This window comes from Prionailurus bengalensis, chromosome E1 (genome assembly GCF_016509475.1).
Source record: "Prionailurus bengalensis isolate Pbe53 chromosome E1, Fcat_Pben_1.1_paternal_pri, whole genome shotgun sequence".
Classification (NCBI taxonomy): Eukaryota; Metazoa; Chordata; class Mammalia; order Carnivora; family Felidae; genus Prionailurus; species Prionailurus bengalensis.
Genome location: NC_057347.1, coordinates 6,620,831 through 6,639,140, shown reverse-complemented (window position 1 = coordinate 6,639,140; position 18,310 = coordinate 6,620,831). Strand labels below are relative to the sequence as shown.

The 18,310-nt window shown below is 44.1% G+C and overlaps 1 protein-coding gene across 3 annotated transcripts in view; it reads right to left on the bottom strand.

The window, feature by feature from the left end:
* The window catches only part of MYOCD (myocardin), a 109,612-nt gene that overhangs the window by 41,098 nt on the left and 50,204 nt on the right, over nt 1-18,310 (bottom strand). For all 3 annotated transcript variants that reach the window (XM_043583151.1, XM_043583152.1, XM_043583153.1), the window contains 3 exons: nt 15,131-15,186; nt 13,582-13,657; nt 10,336-10,497 (listed from right to left, as the gene is read on the bottom strand). In XM_043583151.1, the coding sequence (XP_043439086.1) occupies nt 10,336-10,497; nt 13,582-13,657; nt 15,131-15,186 (294 nt within the window). The remainder of the gene's footprint in view (nt 1-10,335; nt 10,498-13,581; nt 13,658-15,130; nt 15,187-18,310) is intronic.

The following is an 18,310-nucleotide window of genomic DNA, read 5'->3' as shown; positions in this document are numbered from 1 at the left end:
AGAGAGGAAGAGAGAGGATCCCAAGCAGGCTCCACACTGTCAGTGCAGAGCCCAACACAAGGCTCGAACCCACGAACCGTGAGATCATGACCTAAGCTGAAGTCAGACACTTAACAGACTAAGCCACTCAGGAGCCCCAACCCACATAGATCTTTTAGAAATGTAACAGCTGGAAATGGAGATCTTCTGGACCAGCTCTAATTTATCTTTGATAACCAGACTGTATATTCTCTGAGATACAGGTTCGAGTCTTTAAAAAAGTAGCTAAGTAGGTGACTTGGGCATTCAGGGGCTGCCTGGGCCAGACCAAGGGAAAGGTGAGGACGCTTTAGGAGAAGGGGCTCATCTACTGGAGCTGAAAACCAGAGTCCTTCCACTGTTTGAAAAAACCCAGGAAAGCCAGCAGGGGTTCCGTTTCACTCAAGCAGAAGCCAGGCCTCTGGATAATAGGCAGCTTCCATGGGAGCTAAGGAACGTTCCTCCTGTCAAGGGAAGGAAAGGCTTACATGGCCAGAGAGAGAATTAACAAGCCACAAGCAGGCTCCTAGGGGTCTCAAACTGAGGGATTTTTTTTAAGTTTATTTATTTTGAGAGAGATAAAGAGAACAAGCAGGGGAGGGGCAGAGAGAAAAAGAGAGAGAATCTCAAGCAGGCTCCATGCTGTCAGCACAGAGCCCGATGTGGGGCTCGAATCCATGAACCATGAGATTGTGACCTGAGCCGAAACCAAGAGTCAGGCACGTAAATCACTGAGCCACCCAAACTGAGGGATCTCAAACTGAGGGATCTTTAATTAATAATGACCCACTCATCAGCTCAAGGAGGCCGTGCTAAACTCTAGGATTAATTTCTGTTCTCATAAATCCTCACTCCCGTGTAACACCGTATCTACTTTTTTGTTTCAGTATTCTGTCCTGAGAGACTGTGGCTGTTAATAATTGTGAATGGTGATTTATAGTAAGAAATCTATATTGGTTTCCGTCCCCCTTTCTGGCACAGAGCTCTGAAAACCCTTGGAACTTTCTAAGTGATGAGTGAGAGTCACAAAAGTGGTGTTTGTTATGTTAATGAGGTGGCTTTTGAACCTCACCAAAGGAGGGGGGCTGGTGGCCTAGGGAACTAATCAAGTGACGGTTGGAACTTTCAGTGTCAGCCCCTGGCCCCCAGGAAGGGGAGAGGGGCTGGAGATTGAGTTCAATCACCAATGACCAATGATCTAATCACATTGTGACTGTATAATGAAGCCTCCATTGAAAACCCAAAGGGAAGGGGTTTGGAGAGCTTCCAGGTTGATGACCTTGTGGAGATTTGGGGAGAGTGATGTACTTGGGGAGCATGGCTACCATGGCTCATCCTCCACATCTCCCTCATCTGACTGTTCCTGAGCTATAACCCTTTTATAATAAACTGTTAATCTAGTAAGTGAATGGGTTTCCTGAGTTCTGGGTTGAATTGTCAGATGCCCAGCTGGTGTCCTGAGCATTGCTTGTTAGGATTGGGAATCCTTTCCCCAACACACGTTGGAAGTGGGTATTCAGACCCAGATTAGTGGCTTTCTAGGAAGAGGAAACAGGGAATTGGGTACATATTCCCCAGATGTGGCCACAAGGAGTCCCAAGCTTCCTCCTGTAGAAGTCAAATCAGAAAGCCAAAGCAATCTTGAAAAAGAAGAACAAAACTGAAGGTATCACAATCCCAGATTTCAAGTTATATTACAAAACCGTAGTGATCAAAACAGTATGGTACTGGTACAAAAATAGACATACATATAGATCAATGGAACAGAATAGAAAGCCCAGAAATAAACCCACACTTACATGGTTAATTAATCTTCAACAAAGCAGGAAAGAATATCCAAAGGGAAGAAGAAAGTGTCTTCAACAAATGGTTCTGAGAAAACTGAAGAGCTACATGGAAAAGAACGAAACTGGACCACTTCCTTACACCACACACAAAAGCAATCTCGGAATGGATTAAGAACCAAAATGTGAGACCTGAAACCATAAAAGTCCTAGAAGAGAGCACAGGTAGTAATTTCTCTGACATCAGCCATAGCAACATTTTTCTAGATATGTCTCCTGAGGGAAGGGAAATAAAAGCAAAAATAAACAAATGGGACTACATCAAACTAAAAAGCTTCTTCACAGTGAAAGAAACACTCAACAAAACCAAAAGACAACCTAATGAATGGGAGAAGATATTTGCAAATGACATATCTGACAAAGGATTAGTATCCAAAACATATAAAGAACTTATATACAACTCCATGCCAAACCAATGATCCAATTAAGAAATGGCAGAAGACATGAACAGATATTTCCCCAAAAAAGAGATCCAGATGGCCAAAGATACAAGAAAAGATGCTCACCATCACTACTCATCAGGAAAATGCAAATCAAAACTACAATGAGATATCACCTCACAACTGTCAGAATGGCTAAAATCAACAACACAAGAAACAACGAAACAGGTGTTGGCAAGGATGGGGGGGAGGGAAAAGGAATCTTCATGCACTGTTGGTGGGAACGCAAATTGGTGCAGCCCACTGTGCAAAATAGTATGGAGCTTCCTCAAAAACTTAAAAATAGAACTACCTTATGATCTCGTAATCACACTACTAGGTATTTACCCAGAGAATATGAAACCACCAGTTCAGAAAGATATATGCCCCCCCATGTTTACTGCAGCATTACTTACAAGAGGCAAATTATGGAAGCAGCCCAAGTGTCCACTGATAGATGAATGGATAAAGAAGAGGAGGCATATATGTACAATGCGATATTACTCAGCCATAAAAATGAATGAAATCTTGCCATTTGTAACAACACAGATGGATCTGGAGGGTATAATACTAAGTGAAATAAGTCAGAGAAAGACAAATACTGTATGATTTCACTCATATGTGGAATTAAGAAACAAAGCTAATGAACAAAGGGGGAAAAAAGAGACAAACCAAAAAACAGACTCTTAACTATAGAACAAACTGATGGTTCCCAGAAGGGAGGTGGCTGGGGGGGGGGGGTGGATAAAACAGGTGATGGGGATTAAGAGCACACTTGTCATGATGATCACTGAATAATGGATGGGAAGTGTTGAATCACTACATTGTACACCTGAAACTAACACTGTATGTTAAATATACTGGAACTAAAATGAAAAATAGGGGAGCCTGGGCGGCTCAGTCAGTTAAGCATCTGACTTTGGCTTAGGTCACGATCTCGCGGTTTGTGAGTTCAAGCTTCGCATTGGGCTCTCTCTCTGTGGACAGTGCGGAGCCTGCTTCAGATCCTCTGTCTTTGTCTCTGTCTCTCCCCTGCTTGTATTCTCTCTCTCTCAAAAATTCATTAAAAAAAAATTATTTAAAAAATAAAAATTTTTTTAATTAAAAAAAAAATCCCTTTCCTGTGTTGAGAGACGTTCTAGATTGGTCTTCACTAAAACCTGGAGGAAGACGATGACAAAGCATTCCTCTCAGAGCTTGGCACATAGAAAGCCAGCTGCAGGGAGAGCTGGAAAACGTAAGCACATCTGGAAGAGCACGTGGAGAGAGGGTGCGACACACAGATGTCAGGAGAAGAGCCCACAGTGAACCTCTGCCCGGAGTCACCAGTTCATCGTGGGGAGATGATTTGATCACAAGAAGTGACAGGCAGAAGAGGGGGCTGGGTCATCATCACCACCGGATGGGCCACTCAAAGTGCCATCACCCCCCATAGAAACTCTCATGCACATCGAAAGATTACTGCTAAGAGGCTGATGCCTGGGTCAATTCCCCATTGCTGGTGCTGGATTTTCCTCAATTTGGACAACCTCCTTCGGTAGCCATTCCTTGCCTTCATCTTCATGGACTCCCTCCCTCTGCCTGGGAGCCTCCTAGCCCTCTTGTCCTTTTATACATCCTTTCTTTCTCCCAACTACCCTCTAGTGGGCACTTTTGATTCCTTGAACCCTGTCCGACTTTTACTTTTGTATCACTTACACCCTTGTATTATAATACGTAATCATTCATTATGTTTACTGTCTACGTCTCCCCACTAGAATATAAGGTCTGTTGAAGCACAAATGTTCTGTTCACTGATATGTCCCAAGCCCTTAGAATAGTGTCTGATACCGAAGAATCTCTGTAAGTATTAAGTGAATAAACAAATGAATGAAAGGGAAATCTTATCTAGACCATTAGTTTAAATTTACATCTACACTCCAGTCTCCCAAATCTGTAGTTCTAGACCAATATTCTCCTGAATTCTAGTTCGACGGAACCCATTGCTTACTTAGTCGCTTGCCCCTCCATTTTCTGTGGGCCCCTCAAATCCAACAGTTGAAACGAGAATTCACATCTTTCCCTAAATCTGCTCTTCTACTCACGGTCCCCATCTTGACAAATGGCGGCCATTTACCCAGTTGCCCAGGAGAGAAACAAACCTTGGTGTTATCTCTGCTTTCCCTTTGTCTCGATTGGTGTATTCCACTGACCATCTAATCATGCAAAATCAATTGTCTTTCAGAGTCTCTCTTTTCCACACCCCCAACCATGACTGTTATTCATGCCTTCATCAACTTTCCTCAGACAAGCCAAACAGTCACCTAATAGGAGACAGCACTCTGGCTCCATTTCACGTCTCTCAAGTCCACTTTATACTGCAGCCAGAGGGATCTTTCTAGAGGCAGGATCTCCACCTTGTTTCCACACAGACATAGCTCTGGCTTCCACCATGAATGCTTCCAATGGCTCGCCACCACTTTATTACTATTGGCATCATCATTATTTTAAATTATGTTCTCCCTTGCTGGGGAACTAGGAAAGTGTTTGTGTTGGTGTCCTTAAATGACAAGAGAAGTTTGAGTCTCTCTGCTGCTCTCAAGACACAATACAAAGGGCCCTTATGACCTCACCATCCTTATTACTGATCGCTGCCCCTCTCCCTTCAGGGCTCGCTAAGCAGTCATACCTCCAGGATGTCCTGGTTAGGTACAGGCATACACGTTCCCACCGTGACTTTTATCCAGCCCTTCAGAGGAACTTTCACGTGGAAAGTTGGCTCTCTTCTTCTCTTTTCTTGAAGCGCAAAGTCCTTGAGGTCCGAAATTAGACGAATTCCCTCATGTACTATCAATGCCTTGCTGATTCTTTACATAATTTACAAACTGAGTCCAACTGGAGAAAAGAGCCCGAGAGAGCTATTGTTGTTGCTGGGGTTTCAGAGAGGAGCAAATGAGGTATTTAGGATTAAGTCGGTGTGTGGCTGTGTGGCCGAAGTCACAGAGTCCAGCTCTAAAAACCAGAGTGGTGGACCCCACAGTTCTTGCTTCACACCCTTCTATTATTATTATTATTATTATCCCTCATGTTTATTGCTTTCTATCCTCTTCCACTGACCGTGCTGCTGCTCATATCCTCTGACTCCTCGCCTGAATAGGGGCACACTGTGTAACCTTCCCTCTGCCTCCACCTGTCTCCACTGCACTTGAAACTGATGAACCTCCTGGATCCCCAACCCTCCCTGTGGAGACTCTCCTGCCCGGTGACCTTGACGAGAAGCGAAACTAAATGAATCCAAGACCAGAAACCAACAACGTTTGTGAACAAATTCATGAACTGCTTCACGAAGGGAGAAAACACACAAACGACCACATTGCATTGAAAAATGGCATCTAACCCCTGGTTGAGAGCAGCCTGGAATAACTCTAAGCCAAGACTTTACAGAACTTTAGGCTAATAACTCTGCAATTCAGAGGGACGATGGGAATTTTTTGCATAAGGTAAACTGCACACATTACCGTAAGGAGAAAATCTGAATACCCAAAAAAAACTATGTACAAAAACAGAATGAAAGCTGTTAAAGGCCTACTCCTAAGGAAAGTATTGAGCCCCCGTGACTTTAATAGGCAATGTTTTCAAAGAGCTGATCACTGTGGTCATAAACGCTTTCCAAACATGGGAAAATATGGAAAGATAATTATAACTTATTTTGTGAAGCACGTGTAAGTCTTGATATTTAAACCTGACAAGGGTAAAATAAAAACAAAGACGAATACTATTTGTGAACGCCGTAGCAGAAAAGACCAGCTAGTCATCAAAATTTATGTTCTCCCTTCCATAGTAGGGAGACATTGCTGGAAAATCACTGTTCCGCCAGAAAATACCTTCCCGAGCCATCGGCGCTATTTTCACAGGGAAATGGGAACAGACGTGATACGCTGGTGTCCAGGTGGAGGCTTGTAACACAGGCGGGTGGGCCTTTTCATTCGTGCCCCCCGCTTGCTGGCTCGGTACAGAGGATGAGGAGGCTATGGCCTGTGAACCTGCTTTTGTAAATAAAGTTTTATTGGAACACAGCCATGCCCCCTTGCTGACTTCTCGCTTATGGCTCTTTTCACACTGCAGTTGGTGAGAGCTGAGCGGTTGTGACAGTTTAAATAGCTTAGCTCATTTACTGTCGGCCCTTGAAGAAAAAGTTTGCAGCCCTGCTCTAGGGGTGGGTGAAGCCGCCAGAGGGAAGGAGCCTGTGTGCTTGAAAGATCTGCCGTTAAAGAAAAGCCTCCCTCGACCGTTTATGAACAAGACATAAAACTTCTAGTGTTAGGCTGCTGAAATTTTGTGGTTTAGCAGCTACTGTTATCCTAACGAAGAGATGCGAATCTCAAATAAAATACCAGAAAGTTCTAGAAAAAAATTGTACGTGGGATTTTTTTCCCCCAGAAATGCAAGATAATCAGGAAAGACAGCAAGGCCACATTCCCCACGTGATCGTCTTTTTGTGCACGTTGAAAACATTAAACATTTCTTAAATATTTATTTATTTTTGAGAGAGAGAGGGAGAGAGAGAAAGAGAGAGGGAGGGGCAGAGAGAGAGGGAGACACAGAATCCGAAGCAGGCTTCAGGCTCTGAGCTGTCAGCACAGAGCTCCACGCGGGGCTTGAACTCACAAACTGCGAGATCATGACCTGAGCCGAAGTCGGATGCTTAACCCACTGAGCCACCCAGGCACCCTGAAAGCATTTTAAGAATTAAGCATCCATTTTATACAGAAATACTTCCTTGGAATACCTATCTATACCAAAGGCTAATGGCATATAAAGAGATATATGAGTGAAGAAATCCCTATTTATGATAGAAACAGAAAAATATTATCATCAACATAACAAAAACATAATGTATAATATAAAACCGTATAATACTGCTTGAAGCACTGGCAATGTACCAATAATAATTTTATACTATGTCATATATTAATAGTTGTTAAATTGTATAGTGAAATACTGTCTATTGTATATGAAATAACATAAATTGTGTGCCTTATATAATTCACATATATAATTTTATATGTGACATATATTTACATATAACATATTATATGTACAGTAAAATATATATTATTAGGTTTATATAATACAGTATATCATACTTTAAAATTTATATAAAACTCAATTTACAAATATATAATTTGTAAATAAAGCATGAAATTTGGATATGACATATGTTATGAATATGCTGTATACAATGTTCTACATGATGCTAGTTATATAATACATTAATAAAAGCTTGATGTTACTTTTCAAGTATCAGCCAAGGATCAGTGCACCAAGGCAGGAAAAAAATGCAGCAGGAGACAAATTTTCATTAGTTTTAGGAGCAACTATTGGAAATATGGAGAAACCCTTCAAGGTTATGAAACGTGCAAAATTAACAGATTTCCTATAGGGTGCCAATAATTGATGTGACTTCACTTAAAAAAAAAAAAAACCTTACAAGGGAAATGATAGAGGAGTTGAAGAAATGGGAAGAGAGACTGTATTTCTGTCTCAGAAGAATTGATATATTTTTTTAATTTTTTTTAACGTTTTCTTTATTTTTGAGACAGAGAGAGAAAGAGCATGAACGGGGGAGGGGCAGAGAGAGAGGGAGACACAGAATCGGAAACAGGCTCCGGGCTCTGAGCTGTCAGCCCAGAGCCCGACGTGGGGCTGGAACTCAAGGACCGCGAGATCGTGACCTGAGCTGAAGTCGGACGCTTAACTGACTGAGCCACCCAGGCGCCCCAGAACTGATATATTTTAAGCGTAAAAATGCACCATCATGGGTGGCTGGTGGCTCAGTCAGTTGAGTGTCTGACTCTTGAGTTTGGCTCTGGTCACCATCTCATGGTTGTGAGATCAAGCCCCATGGTGGAGCCTGCTTAAGATTCTCTCTCCCCTCCCCCCACTCTCCTCTCTTGTGCTTTCTCTCTCTCTCCCTCAAAAAAAAAAAAAAAAAAAAAAGGAACTATCAACTAATGTATAAATTTGCTACAGAGGTGCCTGGGTGGCTCAATTGGTTAAGCATCTGACTCCGGCTCAGGTCATGATCTCATGGTTTGTGGATTTGAGCCCCGCATCAGGCTCTGTGCTGACAGCTCACAGCCTGGAACCCGCTTCAGATTCTGTGTCTCCCACTCTCTCTGCCCCTACCCCACTCGCTCTTTCCCTCTCAAAAAGATAAACATTAAAAAAAATTAAAAAAAATAAATTCACTGCAACCCCAAACAAAAATCTAACAAGACTGAAACTGGCATAGGCTAAACTGATTTTAAATTTCACCCAGCATATACTTGTGAGATTAAGCCAAGAAACATTAGAAATATCAGACCAGTGCAAAGAAACTTGTGAGATAGACACTGAAATACATTGTAAAATACATCAGTAAAACTGTGGAAAAACAGAACTAGCAGTGTCTTTTAAACTATACACTTAAATAATTTTGTATGCCGTAAGGCCTGAAATATAAAAATGAAATATATAAATGCTAGAAGACAACAGAGGTGGATCACTCTAGATTCCTGAGCTAAGAAACGTTTCCAATAATTGATAAATTCAGAAACCACAAAAATTACTAGATCTAACTATATAGAAAATAAAAACAGCTTCTAGGCAAAATATACAAAAGGCAAAGGACAAACTGGTAAAGATAATTGTGAAAGACTGAGGGTTAGCATTATTAGTTTTTTCTATATAAATAGCTTTAACAAAGCAGGAAGGGGAGAAAATGCCCAGCCAATAGCCACGAATTGCCACTGCCACGAATTCACATGGAAAAATAGAATCTCACCATAAACCCAAAACTGCAAATTGAGATCTTTCCCCTTATCACATAAAATCGATGATAGATTTAAATGTATGGAATAGAAAATGTTAAGAAATGAGGAGATGCCCCATGGAGATCTTCTTCCTGTCCTAGATCTTATCAGAGTAGAGACAGACATAGCACCCAGTTGGGTGGTCTTGGCTAGTCCAAGTTCAAAGGCATGGGATATTCAGTGTGGAAGGAGAGAGTAAAGAGAGAACGTCACAATGGAACAGTAGGTGGGCGCTGATGGGTTCACCATGTCATCTCTCCCAGAGCAGAGATTTTCATATTTACAGGTTCCAAACCCGAAAATCACATGGCTTTTGAATGGTTGGGTGACAGCAAGATTTTAGAATGGGGGATAATACATCCGATGACAGGTTTAACATTGAACTTAAGTGCTTGATAAAATATCTTCACAAACACCTATTGACAGTGGGTTGAAACGTTTAAATGTGTGTTGCTTATTAAACATCAATAATCCTTAGAGCTCCTGGTGGTCATCACTGGAAGAAAAATCAAGTTCACCTAGGGGAATGCTGAGTTCCCCTTTCTCTCCTCTACCACCGTTTTCCCAGTGCACTTGGGCTGTTTGCATCTACTTGGTCTCAACGATTTTATAGAGCTTATGAAAGAATTAATGTTTGTGTTCCCTCTGTAAGTATTTGTACTTCTTCATCCCTGGGGCCCCCATGAGGATTGTTACAAAGAATTTTCACACATGTCTATAATCTGAACTTCACTCCTGAGAGCCTCTGAGTTGGGCTAGGCTGGTGTCATTATCAGCATCTCAGAGAGGCGAAGGGACCTGGGGAAGCCCCAACACACAACAAACAGGGCTTAGAGTTCAGGTCTTTGGATTCCAGTCCAGTGTCCTTTCTGCTCTACCAGTCTTCTTCCCTCTAGAAGAGGAGGGCTATAGGGGGCTGTGACTCCTAAGTGATAGCACCTTGAGGGGAGAGATTGGGAGAGTTCCATCAATTCAGGTTCTCCACCTGCTTGACTAGGACAACACTGATTGCTGTTAACCTGACCTTTGTAGGGTGAGTGGGTGGGAATCTCGTCCTCACTCCTAGGACCTCTGGTTTTGGAGACCACTCTGGGACAGCAACCCTTGGCATGACTCTTGTCTAGTGAGAGGCCCCGCCCCCAGGGCCCTAGGCAGGTCAGAGCCTTGGCTGCCCTCAGATCTCAGAGCACACAAGAGAAGCATGCCATGGGTTCTAAGTACCTTTTATGGCCTCTTTCACAGCAGAGTCCACGGGCAGTATGTTCTTCTCCACCAACTCCAGTGGCCCTGGCCGGAGAGCAATCTTTTCGTTGAGATCATCCGCAAGTCGGGCTCTCTTCAGCTTCATCTGAGCAGTTGGGATGGACCTCTCTGTAGTGGAGGCTAAGGGGTTGAAGCACAAAGAATCTGTTCTAGAATGCGACATTATTTCTGGTTTGGGGGTTTTGCTTTTGTAAGTGAAACTTTGACCCACATTGGGCTCTAATAATTTTCCAGTGCAATCATCATCACTTCACACGGATTAGCAGCAAAGACTAGATGCTTCCAAATAAAAGCAAATAGAGAGGCACAGAAGAGTTAGAGAAATGCATTTGGCGACAATTCTTAAAAAAAAAAAATGTGCGATTTGGTGATTTTGTGAACAGGCAATCCATGGGATCTACATTGCTTGCTGACCCTAAGCTGCAGCACTTGAATGCACATCCTGTCTATATATTGCCTGGCACAGGATAAGCCAGAAGCAAATATTACCTAGTAATGTAATTACTTGCAGTAGTAGGACTTCTTAAGGGGTTTAGATTTGGTGATGTTGTGATACTACCTGATTCAAATGTCAAAGTCAATTGCCAAAGGAAAAAAAAGTCCCTTTGAAACAGTTACTTAATTAAACGGGGATCTTTAACACTGAATTTATCCAACAGGCAGTTTCTCATCATCTGAGGGTGACAAAGGTCACTAAGAAGACCTAAATCACCCCTATATTCCTCTTTTGGTTAGTCCCCAACTTATTTCTGTGTAAGAACTTGGAGGAGAATTTAGTCAACCGGTCATTGCTGTAAGGTAGAACTGTTAAGAGGCCATAAAAATTTGTACCTTTCCTCTCAACTCTGCAGTTTTCAAAGGGCAGATATTTACAGACCAGCCTTCCAGCCCTATTGTTCTGTTATTATCAACCTACTAACCCAGGCCTAGTGTCTGGTGGCTGATCTAGAAATCTCCATCCAGGAGCAGTCTAGGGATGCTGTATGGTTGTAACAGGTCAGATCTTGTCTAGAAGCCACATCTTCAATGCACCTGATGCAAGGTAGAGACTACATCAGTACTCCAAACCAAAGAACAGGTGCACTCGAGCCTCAGTCCTCTCCAAAACATCCCCTAATCCTTCCTTAGGTCATGGCAAGGACTTCTCACTGGATACCCTGCCTCAGGGATCTTTCTGATTGGTCCTACACATCAATGCAGGATTAATCTTCAGAAAACACTCCTCTCTTGCATCCCCCTGAATGACGTTCTTCTGTCTGTCAGTCTGGCTGTTATGTGAGTGGAGATTCTCCATTCCCAAACGACTGTTCCAGCGACCCCGGTCCTCCCCCTTCTGTCCTGCATGTCTTAGTGGGTTCACCTTTGTACCTCTGCTTAGTTTCCTTGCCCTGGAGTGCTTCCTACCTTCTCCCTACCAGCAGCCGCCTACTCTTTGGGTCTCAGCACAAAGCCTCTCTACTTCCTCTGTTCTTACCTGCCTCTTTTGCTGTGACTGCTTCTAGCACTCATGGTCATGGCCCTTGATCTTCTACTACTGTTTCTAGAACTAGACCATGAGCCTTGGGAAGGAGGGATCATTTTGTACCCCAGCAGATCCTTGGTGTTCTAGGCTGTTAATCCTCAATTTCTGAGAGGATCACATGGGAACCATCAAGGACATGCAACTGAACTGGGGGCCAGGACAGCTCACAGTTTCGTTTAATTGAAGCCTGTGATGAGTTTGGGGCGTCTGGGTGGCTTAGTCGGTTAGGTGTCTGACTCTTCATCTTAGCTCAGATCTTGATTTTGGGATCGCGAGTTCAGGCCTCGTGTTGGAGCCTACTCTAAAAAATAAAGAGGGGTGCCTGGGTGGCTCAGCTGGTTAAACTTCTAACTTTGGTTCAGGTCATGATCTTGCGGTTCGTGGGTTCGAGCCCCACATCAGGCTTTGTGCTGACAGCTCAGAGCCTGGAGCCTGCTTCAGATTCTGTGTCTCCCTCTTTCTCTGCCCCTCCCCTGCTCATACTCTACCTGTCTCTCTCTCAAAAATAAATGAAACATTAAAAAATTAAAAAAAGACAAGACCATGATGATGTAGCAAGTAACATTTCTCATGCTTTTTTGATTATAGTATTATTATGTACTTGCCCTAAGTATGGAGAATGCTTAAAAAAAGGTATATAAAAGACAGTGGAAGCACTGAGAAACTCTGTTTTTAATAGGTGGATGTCTTTCTTAACTATTTATACTTATTATTAGGGCTATGTTTTTGTTTTACACCCATAGTGGGGCTCGAACTCACAACCCTGAGATCAAGAGTCAAACGCTCCCCTGACTGAGCCAGCCAGGTGCCCCAGGACTGTTTTTTTTTTTGTTGTTGTTGTTGTTGTTGTTTTAATCACAGCTTCAAACTGTAAATACCATTTACGTATGTTTTTTCATCCCTGAACCTGACCATATGTGTTTTCATCCCTGAACCTGACCATACAGTTTTGTTTTCTTTTTTTTTTTTTTTAACGTTTTATTTATTTTTGAGACAGAGAGAGACAGAGCATGAACGGGGGAGGGGCAGAGAGAGAGGAAGACACAGAATTGGAAGCAGGCTCCAGGCTCTGAGCCATCGGCCCAGAGCCTGACGCGGGGCTCGAACTCACGGACCGCGAGATCGTGACCTGAGCTGAAGTCGGACGTTAACCGACTGAGCCACCCAGGCGCCCCCAGTTTTGTTTTCTGGTCTCTTTCACTCAACATCATCTTGGAAGACCTCTCTCATTAAATCATTTTTCTGTGAAAGCCTCGTTTGCAGTGGCTGCAAGGTATTCAATCACGCGGATGATGCAGAATTAATTCAGCCAATCCCCTAGAGTTGGACATTTCCCTGTTTTCGATGTTCCAACATCTAAAGTAATCCCTGAATAAGCATCACTGTATATATCCAGTCTAGCGGATAGGCACGTCTAGTTAACATGCTAGAGATTTGTTACTGGCTAAAGGGCGGGCATGCTTTAGAGGAATCTGGTACATGGCGGGGAGAGACAGGCTCAGAGCCCAGCCTATACCTTCCTGATCAGACCGTCTAAGTGGCCCTAAAACAACTCAAATGACCACTCTGGAAGATCAGGGGACGCTTTCTAAGAGGGCTTCACAAACATATAAAGAAAAGGACTCTGGCACAATGGCCCACCATTCGATGGCATCCGGGTTAATGCTTGGGTGCAGCCTCACCTTGAAGTACGTGCATATTAACCACGTCCGCGCAGTCAGGCCTGTTTCTGACCTTGTGCTTCAGCGCGTCTTCAGTCTGCAAGCACAAACAAAGAACAAGTTCCACTGTGGACCTCAGACAGCCGAACTGCCTAGTTTTGGGCTTGAAAAGAACCCCGATTTCTCTCGAAAGGGGAAGGCATTCCTCAGAACCTGCAAATCTCCCCGGTCTCCTCCATTTTGATGCGGGAAGATTTACAAAAGCCCCTCTGGTCATTTCAGGATGGAAAAATTCAGTGAAGAGGTAAGAAGCCTGGGTCCACCCTCAAAGGCCGGGCAGGTATGTGTTAATAAAATAATAATAAAGCTCAGATGATACTAAGCTGCCTGTGTTATAGTCCATTCTATTCCAGGGACTCTTAAAACAGCCACAAAACTGACTATGGTTAGAGATGAAATGTAGTCTGAGTCCATCCAGTGTAACATGACAATGTATGCCCTCTCTCTTAGGACCCATGGAAATGTAAAGGCTGCCATTCAGAAGCACGGTGAGTTAGAAGGATGCCCAGAGATAATTTACTGAGTCCCACAGTCTTCTCGATGGTGGAGTTGTCTGTGGGGACAGTGTGGACTCTGGCAGGGCACACCCGGACCTCAGGCCCTGATTTCCAGTTCTGGGTTTTTATGCCACTCTATTGGATCTCCTATTTGCCCCCTGAGAGGGATCTAGAGATCACTCCAGTTCTGATCAAAGACAGCTGTTTTCCAGGGAACAGAGACCACAGCCTCTCCTGCACAACTTTAAAGAGGTACAGAGCTCTGCTCCTTTCTCCACCCACAAAGTAGCTGTGAGGCTAGGATAGGTGGACAAAGAAATCCCAGGACAAAGGCACACCCCCCGCCCCTCCACCTCCCTGCGTTTCCTTCTCATACGGGGCTGATGCCGGCTAAATAGTATTTATTGTATTACTGATAAGTTCAGTTTGCAGAGATCTGCTATGAAGGTGCAACATATGTGCCAATTATGCCCCCTCCTGAATGTTAAAAAGAAAACCAAAAGAAACAAACAACAACAACAAAAAACCAGAAAGAAAGAGAAATAAACTCAATGCCTTTTGCCTTGAAGTCGCTGTAGGTCATCTCTGTACGCACAGCCTCTATCTTATCACTGAATTGGATTTTTAAAAATCCGATTGTTAGAAAGGACTATAAAAGGCTTTCGGAAACCTGACGTCTACAGCATCCTTGCAATGATCTTCCCAACATCAGAAAGACTGGAGACGTGTTTTTGTTTTTGGGTTTTTTTGGAGACTTTTTTTAAGGTAACAAATAGTTTCAAAGTTAAATGTGGTTGATCAGATTTCCAGTCTTGGGTACACAGGAGTAAGGTCCCCTACAGTGTGTGTGTGTGTGTGTGTGTGTGTGTGTGTGTGTGTGTGTGTGTATGTGGGGCAGGGCACGTATTAAGTTTACTGTGGAAATTCTACCTGCTTGAGCCAAAGCTCAGCACTCAGAGATCTATACCCTGGAGTCTAAGTTCAGAAAGAAGGGCAGCTTGCCAAAAAATTACCTTGTCACTATCCAAATGTTTTCTTTGCTCATGGAATTCAGTTGGGCTTTTCAGTGCTGCAACAGAAAGACAGAGACGTGAGCAGAGGCGGGCTGAGGACACCAAGCAGCAAAATGGTATCTGCCGGTGTGCTTGCGGAGCTGTGCACAGTATGGGCGTGAGCGCCTTTATTAGGCCATAAGCGATCGGAGAGGAGAGGACCGGAGGATACCAGCTTCCCGGAAGCCACAGGATACAGAGGCAGGTGGAACCGAGGCCGAAGACGGGAGGAGCAGCAAAGGCAGGATGTGCAATAGAAAGAGAGGTGGGGGAGACAGAGCATTCGAGATCCTGAGGAAACACGGGGGCCTGTGAAGACTAGGCACAGAAGAGATGCTCCAGAGTGAGGGAGAGGGGTGGATGGGGTGACTAACGCCCTCTTTGATTTGGCTCTGCCCTTGAGTGCAAACGTCTCGGTAGAGGCTGCGGACCATGGCAGGTGCGTCCCAACCCGTAGGAAGGGACACGTACTGTGGATAAGGTCGGTGACTGGTCGGACAGGAACATGCAACTGAGGGTGCTGAGTGAGAAGCACAGAATCAGACTTTGAGGGCTGGAAGGGACCCTGGAGATAATGAAATAAACTCTCACCCTGAACAAATGGGGCAATAGAAGTCCACAGAAATCGGATGACTTACCCAGGGCCACACAGTTAGGGCTAAGAGCCTAGGTCCTCTGACGACCTCACTTCTTTCAAGGCGTATCAACAAAATACGCCAAAGTAACAAAATATGTCAAAATATTAACACCCAGGAGACACAGGCACCGGTCAGGCAAAGCACATGGCAGCCTGGGCCCGATGCTGCTTCCATTCCTCCCTCTTGCTCCTGCTCACGATTTGAAAGCAGCTCTCCACCATGATGGGGACTCTGTTTTGACTTAGCAAAGAAGTAGAACATCATTCAGCAAAATTCCGCATTTTTAAGGAGCTTTCCCGATCCCCAGAAACGATTGATAAGGAGCCACACGCAACCACTGTTTGTAACAAGCGAGGAGCTTGGTCAGTGGTTACAGAACCACACAGAGTACTTTTCTGAACTGTTAAGTCTGGGCAAGCCAATGAATCGCATGATCCGGAGTTCTAATACTACTCCCGCAGATGTCCACTCTTAAGTGGCAGGCAATGAAATCTTCTTCCAAGCTTTGGCCAGCTTAAAAAATTGGGTTTCTGGCCGGATTGGCACTTGGGGCTGTGTGTGTGTGTGTGTGTGTGTGTGTGTGTGTGTGATGCCTTGTTTGGTCTTTAAGGTCATGCTAAATCTGAGCAACATGTTCAGGAGGGCTCTCTGGACATCAAACAAATGGCACTGCCGTCCTGGCAACTGGTCAACCCCGTTATCGTCTATGGAGGGCACTGCTTGGGAAGCCACTAAGGCACGCTCTCTCTCAGTCTCCCTGCCTCACCTGGACATTAACAATGTTGACCAAAGGAACATGCTGAATCGCCCCAGCTGGCTAAGAATACTGGACAAGAGCACCCTCCTCACTTTGAGCAGAGATTAAGATGCTTCCCTTCTTATAGGAAAAGTAACAGAATACGTTGCTTAAATATCACATTTCCCAATGATCTAACACCAATTTCTCTTTGCTGCTTTCACTCTTAAAATGGGCTTCTTTGCAAACGCTGCCATTTCACATGACTCCCCCCCCCCCCATTTGTCCCCACTCAGTAACTCTGGGAAATCATCTGGAGAAACGTGCTGTTCAACCACGTCGCTCGTGCATTGCCTCTGATTCAGGTCTATTTGCCATCCTTTGAAAGGAGGCTCGTCTTTTCCTACTTTTGATCATAGTTGCAATTTATCTTGACGGAGTTCTGAAAACAACTCCTGTTTCCCCAGGTAACCAGATCTTGCAAGTCTGCTTGAAGTCCGGGGCGGGGCGGTGGGGGGGGCCTGGTGAATCTGTACCATCTCAATGGATAGGTCTTCACCTCCACCCTAGAGTCTGGCAGTCATCTAGGCATTACATATCGATGTTGGCCTAGTCACTTCTCTAATCCAGAAAGGAAATGATCTTTGTGTGGCTGTACTAAGTGGTTAAAAAGAATGAACACATCCTTCTCCTTAAGCAGCAGCTCTTAAGGGAACAGTATGAATCTATCCTGAGATACCACTTACATTCCAAACTCGATTGGTTTTAATTGGGCTTAGGAATTAGGAGGAATTTATCTGGTTCTCTTGCTCCCAAGGCTCTTCAATTCCTATTAGCATAGCTTATTGAATGTTCTAAGAAACACTGCATTTCCTGTATCTTAGCTTTGGAGTGAGAGCTGTAATTCATCACTTCTTGGTGTTAACAACTCCCCCCATGAAATGATCTGCACACTCCGGGTCTCTGATGCCAGGAACACAAAGGTCTTCTGGAACCTTCTATCACAGGGTGGGAGATGCTATGTCCACTTGGCAAGGGCTTGGGAAGAAAGCCAAAGAGGTCCCTACCCTGCATTTTACCACACGCTCTTCCCCTCAGGGCTTCAGAGATGTTATGTGGGGTACTGGCTTGAGGTCACACCATGGAAAACTGTCCTGTCACGGTCCTGTGATTGACATTTGCTTTTTTCTGTGACTCGAGAGAATGTGCATTTTAGCCATTTCCCCTGAGGGCCAGAGAAAACCATATCACAACCCCCCAAGTCGACTCTTTGGAAAATAAATAAAGGACCTCTTGCTGCCAGCCCTGGGAATATCAAATGGCAAAATTTTGTTTTACAGGGACATTGACATTTAAGATTGAAAAGGAATTTGGATTTCTAAATTAAAAAAAAAAAACTAATAAGTCAATGTGATTTCAAATTAGAATACGGTTGTAAATTCAGTCAGCCGCATAGCTAACACGTTCTCCCTGGAGGAAGATTAATCACTTCTCCCAAGGGAATTCATGTTTTCGCCTTGGAGTTTGGTTACGGGCTATTCCTATTTCGGTCCTGTGGCTCCAGCTAATTTGGGTCAGCTGTGTGCATAAACATTTGCTTACTAAAGCTCAGAAAAAAAGGTCCTAAGACAGGTCAGGCCCCCTGCTGTCCCCAGCTCTGGACTCTACAGGAGCCCAGGAAAAGGAGAATGCAGGTCTTGGGGCCCCTGGGGAATCAGCTAAGGGAAGGGGCTGACTCTCCAGTACAAGGTGGGGGGCCTGATGTTG